Raw genomic sequence first — 20,005 nt, 5'->3', positions numbered from 1 at the left:
CAGGCGCCAAACAGTTGCTCCAAGTTCTTTTATACTTTTTTTTTTATATATATTTATTATTTAACTTCAGTAATTACATTGTATTATGTGACACAATTACATAGATACTTGGGTTCTCCCCACCCCTCCCCAAACCCTCCCACCATGGTGGATTCCTCCACCTTGTTGCATAACCACAGCTCAAGTTCAGTTGAGATTCCCCCATTGCAAGCGTATACCAAACCTAGAGTCCAGCATCTTATTGTCCAGTCAAGTCCAACGGCTTCTTAGGTATACCCTCTCTGGTCTGAAGACAGAGCCAGCAGAGCATCATCCCAGTCAATTTTTTAATGCTTATTTGAAAGGCAGAACTACAGACAGATGGGAAGACAAACAGAAATCTTCCATCTGTTAGTTCACTTCCCATATAGCTGCATCAGTCAGAGTAGGGCCTGGCTAAGGAGCCAGGAACTCCATATGGAACTCCCAAATACATAAAAGGATGCAAGCACTTGGGCCATCCTGTGCTACCTGCTGCCCTTCCAGACACATTTGCAGGGAACTAAGCTGGAAGTAGAGTAGCCAAGATTTGAACCATCACCCGCATGGGATGCTGCCAATGCAGTCAGTGGCTTACCTTACTATTTTGCAATGCTGGCCCCAAGTCTTTTAACTTTTAATAAAAAAAATTAAGACGTTCAATTCCATTTTGATTCTTTAGACTGACAAGTGACTAGTGTTTTTCTGTCTAAAAGTTTTCAAGGTCTTCATTTTTTTTTTTTCCTTCAGTGACTTAACTTTCATAACATGCTTTGAGATACTCATTCCACTGGCTTCTCGGTGGGACCACTTCAATCTCGTATCATCAGGTTAAGCAAAAGTTTTCTATGATGTCCCAGATAATCTCCTGTCTTTTCTTTTTGCTTATCTTTCTTCAATTCCTATTACTTGTTAGCTGGGCTTCCTGGATTTATATGCCAATTAAAAATTCTTGGCTACTTTCATTAACTTTTACTGAGTCTGGAAGATTTAACATTATCATCTAAACCTTTTCATTTCCATAGGTTTCTTCATATACTTAACAACCTATATTTCTTTTTTTTTTTTAAAGATTTATTTTTATTACAGTCAGATATACAGAGAGGAGGAGAGACAGAGAGGAAGATCTTCTGTCCGATGATTCACTCCCCAAGTGAGCGCAATGGCCGGTGCGTGCCGATCCGATGCCGGGAACCTGGAACCTCTTCCGGGTCTACCACGCGGGTGGCAGGGTCCCAATGCATTGGGCCGTCCTCAACTGCTTTCCCAGGCCACAAGCAGGGAGCTGGATGGGAAGTGGAGCTGCCGGGATTAGAACCGGCGCCCATATGGGATCCCGGGGTGTTCAAGGCGAGGACTTTAGCTCCTAGGCCACGCCGCCGGGCCCTATATTTCTTGTTTTATGGGTAGATATTATCTTTTACTATCATGAACTAAATAAATTTTTAGGTTTTTTTTTTAATGTTTTTTTCATCATGTTGCTCTTCCTCTTCTTTCTCAGGTTCTTTCTTCCATTTGTTTTTAGTCATTACCACTGATGGTCTCTGTCTTTAAGAGAGGTGCATTCCTGAAATGTCCATCATATGTTATTCGGGAACTTAAAAGCTGATAAACTGTCATTGGATACCTGCAGAATCCCAACTATATATTTTTGTTTTTTTTTTTTCAGGGACTGTTTCAGCAAATCAAAAAGCCACCTACCACTAGGAAATATAAATCTGAATGACAGTATTTTGAGATCTAAGCAGGGGTTAGGAAATGGATGTCTCAATTCATACAGAGATGTTTGTTGCTGGTTAGTATCTGGACTCACTCCAACCCTCTGCCACACTGAATTCAATCTACAAAAAAGAAATGATCTCTTACCAGAGTGAGAAAATGAGAACTTCCTGACTATGCCCTATTTCCATTCTCATACCTCACTTCTGCCTTCTGGAAAATCTTGATACTTACATCTGAATATTTTGATGTTTTAGGTAAATTATACCTTACTATAACTGTTTTTAAAAGATATATTGGGCCTGGCATGGCAGCCTAGTGGCTAGGGTCCTCACCTTGCATGTGCTGAGATCCCATATGGATGCTGGTTCATATCCCAGCTGCTCCACTTCCCTGCTTATGGTGGTCTGGGAAAGCAGTCAAGGATGGCCCAAACCTTTGGGACACTGCACTTGTGTGGGAGACCCGGGATTGCTTCAGCACCAGCCACTGCAGCCACTTGGGGAGTGAACTAGTGGATGGATCTTTCTGTCTCTCCTTCTCTCTGTAAATCTGATTTTCCAATAAAAAATACATAGGTATATATATATATGTGTACTTACTTGAAAAGCATCTACAGGGAGAGGGCAAGACACAGAGATCTTCCATCTGCAGATTCACTCCCTAAATGGCAGAAATGATGCTGGCTGAGTCAGGCTGAAGCCAGGAGCCAAGGGCTTCTTCAGGGTCTCTCATGTGTGTTCAGGGGCCCAAGTGCTTGGACTGTCCTCTGCTGTATTTCCAGGCACATTAACAGAGAGCTAGATTGGAAGTGGAACAGCTGGGTCTCGAACCAGCACCCACCTGAGGTGCCAGAATGGCAGTGGCAGTTTAATCTACTACACTGAAGTGCGGCCCCTAAAGCTGTTATTTTTAAAAATAGGAAAGAAGCTAAAAATGTGACTCTCATTTGTGTGTCTGTCATTTGGACTGCAGCTTCTGTTCTGATTAGTAACCTCTCATCTACTTCATATCCTTGCTAGAAAAAAAGCTAGTAAAAAAACCCATTTTGCTTTGTTTTGATTTTAGTTGTAGTTTTCTGAAAGGCAGAGAGATGCACACAGACAGAGAGAGAGCTCCTATGTGCTGGGTCACTCCCCAGATGCCCACCATGGTTGGGGTTTGGGCTGGGCCAGCCTGAAGCCAGGAGCTGGGAACCCAAACCAGGTCTCCTGTGTGGATGGTAGAAACCCAAATATGTGAGCCATCATTTGTTGATCCAAGAGTTCACATTAGCAGGATACTGGATCTGAAGTGGAGCTGAGACTCAAAACTCAGGTGCTCTAACGTGGCATGTGGATACCCCACCTGGAGCTGAACTGCCAGAACAAACATCCACTCCACAGAAGATGTAGGTAGTCTTGTCTTTTGTTATTTCCTCTGCCGTATTTTTCCTTTTTGAGAGCTTATAACTTAAAAAAGAACTTAGATGAGATATAATTTGTATCTCATACAACTCACCTATTTAAAGTACATAATTCAGAGGCTTATTTTAATGTATTCATAGTTATGCAACCATCACCATAGTCAATTTTAGGACATTTTCATCACTTCTCAAAAAGAAGGTCTAATTAGCAGTCATTTCATTTCTTCCCCAAGCCTCCACCAGCTCTATTCTACTTTATGTCTACAGAAGTGTGCATTACGCACATCTCATGGAAATGCTCTTCTACAATGGTGACCTACTGTGACTGGCTTCTTTCACTTAATGTATGTTCTTAAAGTTTATCCATGTTGTAACATCAGTCAGTGCTTCATTTCTTGCTGTTGCCAAACAATATTCTTTTGTATAGCTAGACCAGAGTTTTATCCGTTCAAATAAGTTGATACACACTTTGTTGTTTACATTGTTTAGCTGTGGTTAAGAATATTTGTATTCAGTTTTTTGTGTAGGAACTGCTGAGTTACATAGTCTCTCCATGGATAGCGTTTTGAGGAACTGCAAGATGGTTATCCAGAACAACTGCTCCATTTTGTATAAAGGTTCCAATTTCCCCACCCACTCATCCATACTACGACTTATTTGTTTTTCCAATTGTAGACACTGGAAAAGGTATCAAGTTTTACTTTATATATGTTCTTCTTTAAAAGATTTATTTTTATTGGAAAGGCGGGTATACAGAGAGGAGAGACAGAGAGAAAGATCTTCCCTCCAATGATTCACTCCCCAAGTGAGCACAACGGCCGGTACTCGCCGATCCAGAGCCAGGAGCCAGGAACTTACTTCCAGGTCTCCCACACGGGTACAGGGTCCCAAGGCTTTGGGCCATCCTCAACTGCTTTCCCAGGCCACAAGCGGGGAGCTGGATGGGAAGCAGGGCTGCTGGGATTAGAACCAGCACCCATATGGGATCCCGGCGCGTTCAAGGTGAGGACTTTAACCACTATGCTATCGCGCTGGGCCCCTTTTATACGTTTTAATTTGCATTTCCCTGATGGTTAACGTTGTTGAGCATTTTTTGGCAAGGTCATTACTGCTTATCGTACAAGTTCATTGATGAGATCTCTTCTCAGGTCCTATGCCCATTTTAAAATTGAGTTGTGTTTTATTATTGAGTTGTACAAATTTTTATATAATCTAGATACAATTTTCTTTACCCAATACATGATTTGCAAATATCTCTGCCATTCTATGAGTTGTCTTCCCTTTCTTGATGGTGTCTTTTTCATGATAAATGTTTTAACGGATCGTTTGTTTGCTTTGCTATTTGTGCTTTAGTTTAAAAAATCAAGGAACTCACTATTCAGTCTAACATCACACAAGAGTTTAATCTATGTATTCTTCTGAAAGTTGCACAGTCTCAGCTCCTCCATACAGGCCCAAGTTCCAGTTTCAGTTAAATGTGTGTATGGTGTGAAAATAAGAGTATTTCTTAATTGTAATTTTAGCAGGATAATTTGCATGTGTTCAGCCCATCATGTTTCTTATCTAAAATGTATTTCATCAAGGCTTACATTTTTGATACACGGAAAAGATGGAATATTTTTATGCCTTTTATTTAGCAAAGAACTCAGCAGGATAATAGCCACTCTTATGTGTTTTATTAAAATAATTTCGAAGAATCATTTTTGTTTTGACCTACTGTGGTTTTCATTTATTTGTACCCCTGCTTATCTCAGCATGTTCTATTACATCTCACCATAAACAGAAAATTACTTTTTTCATTTATTTTTCTTTATCATGAAAAACATTTCAGGGGAAAGATTTTCCTGTCATTTTTTTGTATGTCCCCTTTTTCCCTTTCTTTTCTTCGTATGGAACACAGCATTAAGGTCTAAGTAGTTTAAATTTCTTAATCTCCTTTCTTGTCATTTACTTATTTTGAAAAACAGCTCTCACAACTTGACCCTGATGGCCACTTGTAGCAGTATAGCCACAAGGCCTGCTGGAAAGACCACCCCTCACAGTGTGTCCCCTGGACTGGTGGGAAATGATGCTTGGGGATGGCCTGGGACACAAGGACAGAGCTAAGTGTAAGGTCCTCAGTCCCGCCTGTGTCACTGATGTGGACACATTGTAACACATCACCAGAAACCAAGATGCTGCAAGTGCAGATGCTGCCTGAAAGGCAGGTTTCAGCTAGCAGGAGGTCACGGATCCTTTGCCTGTCCCATCACTGACCTCAAGACCCAAGGCCAGCTGCCCCATCTTCCTCAAGTCTGGGGCAAGCCAGCTTCACTGTGAGGATACTGTAGGTGAAAATAAGTACATAGAGGCAAACAAAAAAATCCCAGCCGTTTGAGTCCCTCCATAATCATTTCTTGTAAAATGAAAGCAAACTCCTTCATAAAACTGCTTCTTCAACTAGTTTGTAAATGTCAAAACTTAGAGAGGTCCAGTGTTTTGTGATAAGAAGCCTCTGTCCCATGTAAGGGGACCTGGATTTGATTCCTGGCCCTGGCTCCTAAATCTGGCATTTGTGCTCATGGAAATCCTGGGCGGTGGCAGCAATGGCCCAGTCAGGTTCTTTCTATTCATGGAGAGACCTAGATTACAATCTAAACTCTTGGCTACAGTTCTGGCCTAGGCCCAACTGTTACAGGCATTTGGGGGAACAAACTCTCTTACTCTCATCTTGCTGCCTCTCACATTAAAAAAAAATAATAAATTGAAATTCTCCAAGAAAAACTTTTGTTAAGTTTCCCAAGTCTTTATAATTTAAAAATGAAGCAAATCTTCACTGCACAAAAATTTTTATAGGATCACTGCAAACTCTGAATTTTGGGCAACAGTTGGATAGATTTCAAGTATATTTTTCCAACTTACCAGTGTTTACTATAAAGCATCAGATGGTAGAATTTATTTAAATATATACCAAAGTGATTAACAGTGGTTGAGAAGAAGAAAAATGGGCAGTTATTGCTTAGTGGTTACAATTTTTTTGTTTGCAGTAATAAAGATTTGGAAATATGCAGAATTATACAGTGGTGATACTGTGAAACACTGTAAATACAATTAATGCCAGTGAATTGTGTATTTAAAAAAAGGTCAAAAGGCAAAATTTTATGATCTATGTATTTTATAAAATATACTTAACAGAACATTATAAGCATTTTACTTCTAAATTGCTATAGATTTTAGTGATAGACTTAATAATAGCTATAATATGCAAAATACTGTGAAAGTAAAGTTTTCTTTTGGTTTCTAACTTGATATCTTGATTTCCCTCCCAGGCAAAAATGCTTGAACCCAAACAAAGCGCATAGTAAACAGAATACCTGGCTAGATCGTAACTTCTTACTCTCCAGGTGGCTTTTCTCCTGCAACAGGGCCTCCTTCTTGGAAACGATGGCCTCCCTCTTGTTTAAATCTTCTTCCAGTTCCTCCAGTTCTTGCCGTTGGTGTAGAACTTTCTCTACTTCTTCATCTAACCACTTCTTTTGCTCATCCAATTTCTACATTAAAATTGCAAAGAGATGGTATCACTTATCTTCAGTCATAAAACTTACATGTGGCAATATAATTTAAGGTTGGCTGAAAACCCATAATGAACATTCCAAAACTATCAGTGAGAGTAACTCCCATACCTGTCTGAAACCCCAGGAAGTAGTTTCTGGTTACTGTGCTGCTGTTTATAAAGGATTCAAATTTGTTCTCCAATTTGGTTAAAGAATCTGGGGTCTTTTAAGCTATCAAAGAATGGCAATTTCCTTATGCTGGAAATCACAGCTCCTTCCTCTGTGTGGAAGTGCTTACATCCATCCACAGTGGTACTTGTCACAGTACCAGTCACTGTTCCACTCGTCCATTTCTTCAACTGCAGCTCCCTGACTGACTGCAGGCCTGTACTTTACCTCTCTAGCTACAGTGCCTGGCATACTGCCTGACCCACAGATGTCACTGAATAAAATGTTAAGTAAATGAATGCCCAGTGCAGGTAACTAGCAAAGTGACTATATGACAAAGCATAGTGAAAGACATGGATGATGGAGCATGGGAAGAAACCCAATCTGTACTGCACTATCTTATCAATTTCAATTAATTGTAGACTACCCAGATCTAGAAAATTCCCAACACAGGCATCTTAGTACTCTGTTGAATTATGGATACTTAGAAAAGTACAAATATGAACAGCAGTGGTATCCATCCAAGAAGCACTCATTGAAGTGGACAATTTATGAAGCAATGACACCAAGACAAATGGAAAACAAATCAACATTTTCCAGGACTTCACAGATAAAAATAGTTCCTAGAATCTATGTAAAGACAATGAGACAGCAAATATGTGTGAGAAAAAAAGAGCGCAGGCAAAGAAGGTGAGAGATATTTCTGTCCAGACAGGGAGAGTCTGATCCCACAAGTGCTGTTACATCCAACTAACAGTGACAGGAAGAGCAACAATTGATGCAGTCTTGTTACATCTGTAGAACACCAACAGGAAGCCCTACGAAGTGTAGTAATGGACTCAATGAATTCAAATGTGTACCACAAACTTCCTCACATGTCACTGGGACTGGACAGATAAATGAGAGCTTTTGTAAGCTCCACTGCAACAGCAGAACCCCCATAGCTGTGATTACTGAAGACACTTCCAGACTGAAAGCATAAATGGGGGAAATACTTCCATGTCCTCAATGTCAGCTTATTAAAATTTACTATATAATATTTAGGGGGGAATTTTTCAAGATGCATGCTTTTGATTTTAGTGTGATTTTAAGTGCAGCATTTTTCTCACAATTTTAAATTTCATTAAATTTGAAATTAGCTTATGGATCATAAATGTTAATTTTTAAAAGTTGGCTCTTTAATATATACAGTGCCTAGCCAATTTGGTTCTGTTTGAATGTAGAGCTCTGGTTTACAGAAATACAACTCTGTGAGACTAATCCAGTATGTATGTGCGATAGATGTCAGCGAGGGAACACGAAAATATTCTACCACATACACATACCTCTACTTGTACTGAAACAATAATATGGAAAATTTCTAGAAGAAACAATTTTAATGAAATTTTCAGAAGAAATATTAGAAAGTTTACACTTAAGTGACAAAAAAAAATCTGATTTCAAGGATTCCTACACAATCAACTACTGCTTTTACTTCTCTTTCAACAATCAGCAAATTGAAGAGAAGCCAGAAACACTACACGGGATGGACAAACCTGGAGCTGCTCTACACTTCCACACGAGCCTTGGATCCTTTGCGGGTTATATGCATCAGGGTCTTCAGTTTTCAGTGTTAGATCCTCCTGTTCAGCTCTGAACTGAAGTTCCTATGGAAAGAGAGATTGAAAACATCTCCTCACTTCACTACCCTCTATCACTGCATATGCAGGCAGGCATTTTTCTTAATTGCAACAAGAGAAAATTAGTAGCTGAAGGTTGGGACTAATAATGCTAGCTCCCACTGAGGCAAGACAAGCTAACTGCAACAAAATGAGGTTTCACTGATAAAACTAAGCATTTTATTCTCATTCTTTCTTGTGTTAAAAATTATCTTGACAGAGATAATGGTCTGTAATTTACAAACGTGCTTTTTCTCTTCTGCTCTTTTTAGCTCGTTACCTTCATAGTTAAGCCTACCCAACACACCCATCTACTATGGATATGTTAGAAATTACAATAGAAATGCAAAAAGAAAAGTAATTGAGGACTAAATTACAACCATGAACTAGAGATTCGGAAGCATGAGGAATTAATGGTTAGCACATATAATGAAGCCCACATTTACACATAATATAACTGAGATGGGTGTAGAAAGTTTATTTATTCTATAGTACACCAGTCTTCCTTACTAGTGCTCAAAAATGGGAGTTCTAGCCAAGTAAGAGATCGTGGTCCTGTTGGAGAGTCTCTTCAAATTCTGCAGTTTCCATCAATGTCTTGTGACTCAAAGAGGCCCGACGCCCATGGCACTCCCTGGGAGTCCAGAGGATCGGCTGCGGTCTACACCAAAGCTTGGCAAGAGCCAGGAACCCGAGCAGGCCACCTGCATGGTAATTATGCCATGATGAAGAAGTACAGAAATCCAGTGTTTAAATACCTCATAATAAACTTGATTTTGCTTTTTTGTTTCGTCTTTTTACTAATTCATGTTTTACAAAATTATTGGGCTGTGACCAATTTTTTCTAATAAAATAATCCATTTCAGGATATTTCAGAAGCACCAATAAATAAAGTAAAAGGATGGGTCCGGTGCAGTGGCCTAACAGCTAAAGTCCTCCCCTTTAATGCCCCAGGATCCCATATGGGTGGCGGTTCTAATCCCAGCAGCTCCACTTCCCATCCAGCTCCCTGCTTGTGGCCTGGGAAAGCAGTCAAGGACGATCCAAAGCCTTGGGACCCTGCACGCATGTGGGAGACCCGGAAGAGGTTCCTGGCTCCTGGCTTCGGATCAGCACAGTACTGGCTGTTGCGCTCACAGTGAGTCATCTGACGGAAGATCTTCCTCTCTGTCTCTCCTCCTCTCTGTATATCTGACTTTGTAATAAAAATTAAAATAATAAAAAATATTTTTTTTTAAAAAAAAGAAAAGTAAAAGGAAAGCCTAGCACTTTCCAACCTTGGGAATAGCAGAAAGAAACAACTCTGCATCCTGGTTGTTCTCCCTCTGCGATGGGTAAAGCAACCAGGGCACAGCGGGTCCTAACCCAATCAGCAGAGAGCAAAGGCCCTACACCACAGTGGGATTTCCTGACGCACTGGTATCAAAGAGATCTGCTTAGGACACAAAGACAAACTGGATTCCTCGGTCTGCTGCTGCGGCGATCCTCACTTGAGAGCTCAATACTAGCTGTAGGGAACAGAACCCCATAATTGAGGGGAAGGACAGCGCTCTAGGCTAACAAGCTAGAGAAAAGACCTGGTAGCCTCAACAGGGACACGGAAAGCCAGTGGGAGATGAAGCCAGAATGCCTCTATCCTCTAAGCTGGAAGCAAAACCAACCTGGGAGCTATTCCAGCCATGGGTTTCAATATCAAGAACCAAGAGTCCAGGCAGTATGTGGTGGGCAAGGGACAGCAGGTTCCAGCCAGCTCATAGCTCAACTCCCTGGGTTGGAATAAAGGAAAGTTATGCACTCAGCCACTGCATACACTGGCTGCCACTTTGGGGAGGCAAGCTCAAGAAAGAAGGTGCTAAGAGTATGGGCAGTCTTACTAAGAGACATGAGAAGCAGGAAATGGAAATGTTTACTCAAGAAATATTGAGGGCCCGGCTCAATAGCGTAGTGGTTAAAGGTCCTCGCCTTGTACACGTCAGGATCCCATATGGGCGCCGATTCTAGTCCTGGCTGCTCCACTTCCCATCCAGCACCCTGCTCGTGGCCTGGGAAAGCAGTCGAGGACAGCCCAAAGCTTTGGGACCCTGCACCCGCGTGGGAGACCTGGAAGAAGCTCCTGGTTCCTGGCTCTGGATTAGCTCAGCTCTGGCTGTTGCGGCCACTTGGGGAGTGAATCATCGGATGGAAGATCTTCCTCTCTGTATATTTGCCTTTCCAATAAAAATAAATAATCTTCTTAAAAAAAGAAAAACAGAAAGGAGCTTTAGCTAGCTTCCACCATACATATTTCCAACATGGACAGTGGTGAAAAGGGCCTCTCACGAGGCAGACTGGTGTGCTACAGAATACAATTTGTTTTTTTTTAAAGATTTATTTATTTGTATTACAAAGTCAGATATACAGAGAGGAGGAGAGACAGAGAGGAAGATCTTCCGTCTAATGATTCACTCCCCAAGTGAGCACAACGGCCAGTGCTGTGCCGATCCAAAACTGGGAACCAGCAATCTCTTCCGGGTCTCCCATGCGGGTGCAGGGTCCCAAAGCTTTGGGCCGTCCTTGACTGCTTTCCCAGGCCACAAGCAGGAGCTGGATGGGAAGTGGAGTTGCCGGGATTAGAACCGGCACCCATATGAGATCCCGGCGCGTTCAAGGAGAGGACTTTAGCTGCTAGGCCACGCTGCCGGACCCAGAATAAAATTTCTACACCCATCTTAGCCATATTATGAGTAAATTTGGACTTCATTATATCTGCCAACCATTAATTCTTCATGTTTCCACAGCTTTAGTTCATGGTTGTAATTTAGTGTCCAGCAACTTCAGAATGCTGAGATAAAGCCACTTTGAAGGAACCTTACACTTGGAGCTGACTCGTTGTCCTCATATACAGTAAGTCTAATTCCCCCTTTCACATGTTGCTTCAGAAATGACTGCCTTCTTATTATATTGTAATCCCCATTATAAGATTAAAATAACTATACTTCACTACCTAATTTAACCTTCATAATAATACCATGAGACAAGATTATTATGGACTCCATGTGTAGGTAAGGAAATGCATGCTCTAGGAAGAAAGGCCAAGATCACCACCACCACCCCAAATTTTGGAAGTTCCCAGGCTTTTCTTTAAAATGTTCTCATGTGGGCCTGGTGCGATGGCTCAGTGGCTAAATCCTCTCCATGTATGTGCTGAGAACCCATATGGTGCCAGTTTGTGTCCCAGCTGCTCCTCTTCCCATCTGGCTCCCTGCCGTGGCCTGGGAAAGCAGTAGAAAATGACCCAAAGCCTTGGGACCTTGCGCCTGTGTGGGAGATCCAGAAGAGGCTCCTGGCTCCTCACATCAGCTCAGTTCAGCTCTGGCCTTTGTAGCCACTTGGGGAGTGATCCAGTGAACAGAAGATCTTTGTCTCTCCTTCTCTGTAAAAATGTACTGTTCCAAAAAAATTAAATCTTTAAAAAATTTTATAATACACCTCAGTCAAGAACTGCTGCTTGAAAAAAAAAAAAAGGAAGAATTGCTGTTGAAAGACAATGTATACAGAAATCATAGAGTTCTCTGGAACTGGTGTAGTCAAATAGAAAATGGACAAATAGGACCCAGCATAGTGGCCTAGTGGCTAAAGTCTTCGCCTTGAATGCACTGGGATCCTATGTGGGAGCCAGTTCTAATCCCGGCAGCTCCACTTCCCATCCAGCTCCCTGCTTGTGGCCTGGGAAAGCAGTCGAGGACGGCCCAAAGCCTTGGGCCCTGCACCCGCGTGGGAGACCTGGAGGAAGCTCCTGGCTCCTGGCTTCGGATCGGCGCAGCATCGGCTATTGTGGCCACCTGAGGAGTGAGTCATCGGACGGAAGATCATCCTTTCTGTTCTCCTCCTCTCTCTGTATATCTGACTGTGATAAAAATAAATCTTTAAAAAGAAAAGAAAGAAAATGGACAAATAGGAATGTTAGAAAGCTAGCTCCAAAACAAGGACATGATATCCTTTAGGACTGCGACCAACATTATCTGTTTTTATATGTGGTAGAAACATCAGTATATTTAGGAGGTAGTCTGTTTCTTTTCCTGGAAAACCTGCTATCCCATAAATGGATCATTTCACTAGAATTGGAGATGTGCTTTAAAGAAACCAAATACCTTGGAGTAGAATGGAAAAAATCTATATTACACCGTTGCATTTCAGCAGGAAATGCTCTCTGCATTTTTGTTTTTTTTTCCATCAGCATGAATTTAGAATGCTATGTCTTGGTTTAAGTCATGGCCTAGGAGACATGAGGAGCTGGAACCCAAAGACCCCAAAACAGACAAGCCAGCCCTCTCCTCACGTCTGTGAAAGGACTGGAACAGACTATGTTATTCATGTAAATGGAAATTAGGCAAATTCAAGATTTCTGGAAGGGGATGGGAACTATGGTGCAGCCGGTTAAGCTGCCCCTTATGATGCTGGCATCCCATACTGGAGTGCCAGCGGTCTGCTCTGCTTCGCATGCAGTTCTGCCGATGTGCCTGGAAAGCAGGGGAGACCAAGATGGCTTTCCAGGCTCCTGCCTTTGGCCTGGCCTAGCCCAGCCCATTGTGGATGTTTGGAGCACGAACTGTAATAGAAGATCTCTTCCTCGCTTTGTTACTCTTTCAAATACAATAAATAAATGGTACATTGATGAGTTCATTGGATGTAAGTGATGTGAGAGAGGACAGAGTCAATCAAGAATCCTAAATGTCTAGCTTTCCTAACTGAAAGTGGTTGATTTGTAAGGCGCGTTGGTGAGTGGCATTTTCTCTCCCAAGAAGGCAGCACTGATGGAGATGAAGTAAAAAAGATCAGAGTTCATTTATAATACTTTATGAATCTGCTGATGCTTGGAAATATGAACCTGAAGTTCAAAAGACAGATCTGGGATTAAAGATTAAATTTTGAGTTATCAGAGTTTAACTGCATTCATGAAAAAGATGAGGTCCTCTAGGACAGAGTGTAGAAGACGCCTTAGTCAGAGCCATGAGGAAGTCCCACATTTAAAGGACTGATGCACAGTAGGATGACTAGCAAACGCAAGCACTGAGCAAGGAGCGGGCAGCCAGCCTAACAGTTAACATGCCTGCATTCCACACTAGAGTGCCCGGGCTCCTGGGCAGTTTCTGCGTCCTCAAGGCTCAGTGGTGATGGCTTTAGCAGCTGGGTTCCAGCCATCCATATGGGGGACCTGCATTGTACACCCAGCCCACAGTTTTAGCTGCAGCCCAGCCCCAGCTGTACGAACATCTGGGAGTAAACCAGCAGATGGGGCATTTTTTTTCTGTCTGCCTAATAAACAAATAAATACATAAAATGGTTTTTAAAAAGGAAAAAATAATGAGTGTATAATATCACAAAGGCAAAGGGGAATATCAAAATACATGGAGTGGTGAACCGTGCTGGGTCCAGCCAAGTGTTGTCATAGGGACTTTAGTGACCTAGAAGGACACCAGTCTCCTGGTTTGGACCTGAGCCCACAGCAGGCTGACTCAAGCATTTGAAAAGTAAACCAGATAACGGAGGACTTCTCTCTTTCTCTCCTCCTCCCTCCTCTTGCTGGTACTCTTAAATAGATCTTAAAAGTGGACAAAGGATTGGAACAGTCATTTCTCCAGAGAAGATACACAGACAGTTCAAAAGCACTTGAAAAGATGTTCAACATCAGAACGACTCAATTGGCCAACTGGATAATCCTCCCCATGCAAGTGCTGGGGTCCCATATGGGCTACTCCGTTTCCCATCCAGCTTTCTGCAGGCGGCCTGGGAAAGTAGTGGAAAATCACCCGGGACCCTGAACCTACATGGGAGATCTGAAAGAGGCTCCTGGATCCCAGCTTCAAATCAGCTCAGCTCCAGCCACCACACCAATTTGGAAGTAAACCAACAGATGGAAGAGCTTTCTGTCTGTCTCCCTCTCTGCAGATCTGCCTTTCCAATAAAAATAAATAAATCTTTTAAAAAAACAAAAGATGCAGGCCCAGCACCATGGCCTAGAGGCTAAAGTCCTCACCTTGAATGCCCCGGGATCCCATGTGGGCGCCGGTTCTAATCCTGGCTGCCCCACTTCCCATCCAGCTCCCTGCCTGTGGCCTGGGAAAGCAGTCAAGGATGGCCCAAGGCCCTGGGACTTTGCACCTGTATGGGAGATCTGGAAAAGACTCCTGGCTCCTGGTTTTGGATTGGTGCTACTCCAGATGTTGCAGCCATTGGTGAGTGAATCAGTGGATGGAAGATCTTCCTTTCTGCCTCTCCTCCTCTCTGTATATCTTGACTTTGCAATAAAAATAAATAAATCGTTAAAAACAAAACAAAACAAAAAAACAACAAAAGATGCTTAACATCAATATTCATTAGGGAAATACAAATCAAAATCACAGCATCACTTCATGCCTCCTTGGCTGGCTATAATAAAAAAATAACAAATGTTGATTAAAAAAATAGGGAGAAATGAGATTTGTACATTGTGAGTAGGAATGTAAAATGCAGGTGCGATGGAAAACAGCCAGCAGGTCCTTAAGAAGCTAAACAAAGAGTTACTGTAGGATCCAAAAATCCCACTCCTAGGTATGCATTGAAGGGAACTGAAAACGGGACTTCTACAATTATTGATATGCCAGTGTTCATTTAGTATTATTCACAATAACCAAAAGGTTAGAAATAACCCAAACATCCCCTGGCAGGTATAACAATCCATAAAATATGGTCTAGCTATACAAGAGAAAATTATTTGGCTATAAGATGGGATGGAGTTCTGATACAAGTTATATAACATGGATGAACCATAGAAACATAAATGAAATGTCATGCACAGTACAAACCTACATGAAATATCCAGAAAATATATCTAGGAAATTCAGAGAGCTAAAAGGCAGATTAGAAGTTATTAGAAACTGAAGGAAGGAAAGAATGGAGAGTTATGGTTTAATAATTACACAGTTCTGTTCGGAATGATAAAAAGTGTTTTCGAAATAGTGGCAATGGTTGCATAACATTCTAAATGTAATTAATAGCAGTGAACTATACACTTTTTACATTTTTTTTTAAGATTTATTTATTTTTATCACAAAGTCAGATATACAGAGAGGAGGAGAGACAGAGAGGAAGATCTTCCGTCCGATGTTTCACTCCCCAAGTGAGCGCAACGGCCGGTGCTGCGCCGATTCGAAGCCGGGAACCAGGAACCTCTTCCGGGTCTCCCACACGGGTGCAGAGTCCCAGTGCCCTAAAGAATTATTTTTTAAAAATTGTTGCATTTTGTGTACCATGTATACAACTCACCCACATAAATTGTATAATTCCATAGGGCTTGCTGTAGTACATTTTTCTAAATTATAGTTATATATATAACATTAAACATCATTTTAGCTATTTAAAGTGCATAGTTCGGGTCCGGCGGCATGGCCAAGTGGCTAAAGTCCTTGCCTTGAATGCCCCGGGATCCCATATGGGCGCCGGTTCTAATCCTGGCAGCTCCACCTCCCATCCAGCTCCCTGCTTGTGGCCTGGGAAAGCAGTTGAGGACGGCCCAAAGCTTTGGGACGCTGCACCCGCGTGGGAGACCTGCAAGAGGTTGCTGGCTCCCGGCTTCGGATTGGCGCAGCACCGGCCTTTGCGCTCACTTGGGGAGTGAATCATCGGACGGAAGATCTTCCTCTCTGTCTCTCCTCCTCTCTGTATATCTGAGTTTGTGATGAAAATAAATAAATCTTTAAAAAAATTCCTTAAGTTTCCTTCCATCAGTACATTCTGTGATTTTTTTTATAAAGGTCTGAAAATAAGTTATACATACAATGTTAAAAATCTAGCAAATCTGGGCAGGGCTGATAATGAAGCTGGCAAAGTATGTGTGGGGTCTGTGGCAGACCATAATTCTGTACCCACCTCTTAATTTTGCTGTGAACCCAAAACAGCTCTAAAAAAATAGCATTCACTTTAATGAAAAAAAACCTACGAAATTTCAAATTATATTCCAAGCCTTGGGTTGTGTTTAACATTTCAATGAAATAGAACCTGATACATGGTATCAGACAAGTGGGCATTATTCTCTTCTTTTTCAAAGAAGCCTCGTAAGACAGGTATGATTAAAATAGACATGAGACAGCTGAATAGTAATCTACAGCCATTTTAAGGTGTATAGAACCCGTTTGTATATAAACTAATAATTGAAATGTCAATGTAGAAGTCACAGGATGTGGTTCCGAACTTGCATTCTTTTTTTTTCTCTTTTAACATTTTGATCAAGACCATTTTAAATAATGGAATCAGAGAAGGCAAGTGATTTCCTCAGTCAATCTCTCAGCAGAAACTGAGAACTAGCGTTTAGACTTAGCTCCTCTAGAGTGTAATCAGCTCTGTGGAACTACTGGACTGAAATGGTAGCATTTCACCTGCTATCGCTCTCCCTGTAGCCACATGGACAATGCACATCAAAGCACTTTGAAAACTTGAAACCCTATTCCAGTAAGGGAAATTATTTAGGAATGCAGCTTTATAAATTGTTTTTGACAGCCCCAACTAAAGCTAAGATACTACTAAGAGAGATTTCATCATTGCACCTTCTTTTATGAAGTCAGAGCCTTCAACACACTACTCAGAATTCAGTAAATGGGTTTTACTATGGAGATGCATGGAGCTTTAAAGGTGAGTTAGGAAAGCAGTGAAGGGCAGGTCAAGGACAGACACTTCACAAGCCAGCTGAATCACGCCCTTGGCTTCATTAGCTGTGAGCTGTTTAACACATTGCATTATATTTAGCAGGAATGTATGACAGTATTACTTTGATTTTTTGTTGATCCCGCTTAATTTCTGCATCCAGTTGCTTCCTTTTTTCACTTTCTTCTCGAAGTGTTTTCTGCAGTTGTACCTTCTGATATTTCATGTGATCTATATTCTGCTCTAGTTCATTAGCACGTTTTGCAGTCTGGAGCGACAGTGATGCCAGTTTCTTACTGTCCTGATGCTTCTTCTGTAAGACCTGAGAGCACAGGGAATGGTTCAAAATGAAGAACTGCATCTCTCATGTTCTGAGCTAAACAAAATAAATCTTTCTGTCCAGTGGAATATATTTTTGACAGGTTCCAAAGAACTATTTGCTTTTCTATATTTCTAATTTTACAGTTGGGGAAACCATCATAATTTTCAGCACACGCGGGATCGCATCCTCCTGATATGTAGCCTGGAAGGCAGCGGGAGACTGTCAAGTGCATGAGTCCCTGCACTTACAGGAAAGGCCTGACTGAATTCCCGGCTACCTGCTTCAGGAGAGGAGTGAGCCAATGGGTAGGAGCTTTCTCTTTCTCTCTCTCAAAAAAAAAAAAAAAGTTTTTAAATTAAAAAATTTATAGATACACATGATTTTAAAAAATGAGTAAAAATCTGAAATTGTATATGAAGGGATTTTTCTCTAAGACCCCTAACTTCCTTGTCCTTCTTTTGAAAAGAAAATTACCAATTTATTAAATTTTTCAGGAATAACTTATACATATGCATTCAAATAGCCCTGGATATATTTTATATAAACTAGCCTTCCCTTTTTTTCTGCTTATTTAACAAGTCTTTCCAAATCAATTTGTTCTGTGTGACTGCATAATAACAATACAGTATGTTCTGGTTCCCAATCTCTAAGTTAAAATTGTCACAATTGACTATCATTTTCCTTGAGAGTGACCAACTGTTAAAATGATTACTTTAACACACAAAATTATATACATAATTAAAACCTGTCAGTATTTTCAAATACTAATACAGAGTAAACATTGATATTATTGAAATAATAGAACAATTCCCTCTCAATAAATACTCTGAATAAATTAACCACAATTCAACTCTACCTACAATCTGAAACAATACATCTTCACAAAGTGAAAGCAGTAGATTACGAGATAAAAAGAACTAGAGAAAGCATTCTAAAAATTCATTTTGTAGGCTGGCTTTGTGGCACAGCACTGCCTACGACACCAGCTTTGCACATAGGTGTCGGTTTGTGTTCCAGCTACTCTACTCTGATCCAGCTCTCTGCTAACAGCCTGGGAAAAGCAGCAGAAGATGGCCAAAGTGCTTGGGCCTCTGACAGCCAGGAGAGACCCACATGAAACTTCTGGCTTCAGCTTGGCTTAGCCCCGGACATTGTTGCCAACTGGAAAGTGAATCACTGGATGCAAGATCTGTCTCTCTTCCTCTTCCTCTATAACTTTGGCTTTCAGTAAAACAATTTTTTCTTAAAGAAAATGACTAACCAAACACTGTTACTGATCCCCAAAGCAGCTGGATATGGATTCCTCGAGTATTTCTGATAAAAATAGAATCTTAACTGTGGCTATTTACTTCTGAAGTTATAAACAAATGCCGGTATTAGAAACTGAAGAATTAGCATGTTATTTGAATCCAGTCAGTAAAGTTTCAGAAAACTGTCTGAAATAGTTGCCAATTGTTGAGTGTCTAGAAAGCGGTAATATTACTTAACGGTTCTGTCCTGCAGAAAAGAACCCTATTTCTTGTAGTTGTCTTTATCTCTTACCATGTAGTTTTTAATACTAAGATTAAAATAATATACTTCTTGAATGAAGAGCTATACTGTCCCGATTGGAAAATACATATGTAAAGGGCCCAGTGCGGTAGTCTAGAGGCTCAAGTCTTCACCTTGAACGTGCTGGGATCCTAGATGGGCACTAGTTCATGTCATGGCTGCCCCGCTTCCCATCCAGCTCCCTGCTTGTGGCCTGGGAAAGCAGTCAAGGGCGGCCCAAATCCTTGGGACCCTGCACCTGCATGGGAGACCTGGAAAAGACTCCTGGCTCCTGGTTTTAGATTGGTGCAGCTCTGGATGTTGTGGCTGCTCGGGGAGTGAATCATTGGAGGGAAGATCTTCCTTTCTGCCTCTCCTCCTCTCTGTATATCTTGATTTTGCAATAAAAAAAAAATCTTTAAAAAAAAGAGAAGAAAATGCATATATAAACCAATCAGCACACTGGAAGATTTACCATCCAGAATCCCTTGCTGGTAAAAGCTGAATCCTTGTTTCCTAGCTCAGTAGGAGCATCCTCAAAAGCCAAGATTCTTAAATTCTCCATTACATTAAATTTACCCGGACTCTCAGCTTGGCAGCATCCATCTTCTTGCGGAATTCTTTCTGTAATTTCACCTTCAAAGCAATATCAGACAGATCTTTGCTTTCCAGCTCCTGTAGCTGCTTTTCTGTTTCAGTCAGTTCCACTTTAGCCTGTTCAGCTTCATGCTCTAGTTCTGTTACTTTCAGAGAATACTGTTTGCTTACAGACTTGGCATCATTTCCTTCAGCATAATAATAATAAAATAGAAAAATTATAAATTAAGTTTAAAAAATTAAAATGTCAAAATATAAAACTGCTCTATTCTAAGAATCTAAATACTGTAACGCAAGCATTTAAGACACATGACTAAAACCTGGGTGCCAAAGAGGAAGGGAAAGCAGCATGGAGAAAATATCATGTTCTTAGAACTATATCTAAAAAAACAATCAT

The 20,005-nt window shown here is 41.1% G+C and overlaps 1 protein-coding gene across 3 annotated transcripts in view; it reads right to left on the bottom strand.

Annotated features, from left to right (window-relative positions):
• The window catches only part of KIF27 (kinesin family member 27), an 82,360-nt gene that overhangs the window by 19,481 nt on the left and 42,874 nt on the right, over positions 1–20,005 (bottom strand). For all 3 annotated transcript variants that reach the window (XM_058672617.1, XM_058672616.1, XM_058672618.1), the window contains 4 exons: positions 19,591–19,796; positions 17,284–17,481; positions 8,379–8,489; positions 6,496–6,672 (listed from right to left, as the gene is read on the bottom strand). In XM_058672617.1, coding sequence (XP_058528600.1) covers positions 6,496–6,672; positions 8,379–8,489; positions 17,284–17,481; positions 19,591–19,796 — 692 coding nt within the window. The remainder of the gene's footprint in view (positions 1–6,495; positions 6,673–8,378; positions 8,490–17,283; positions 17,482–19,590; positions 19,797–20,005) is intronic.

Source organism: Ochotona princeps, chromosome 14 (assembly GCF_030435755.1).
Source record: "Ochotona princeps isolate mOchPri1 chromosome 14, mOchPri1.hap1, whole genome shotgun sequence".
Classification (NCBI taxonomy): Eukaryota; Metazoa; Chordata; class Mammalia; order Lagomorpha; family Ochotonidae; genus Ochotona; species Ochotona princeps.
Note: the sequence above shows the minus strand (reverse complement) of the source record. Positions and strands in the feature narration are given on the sequence as shown.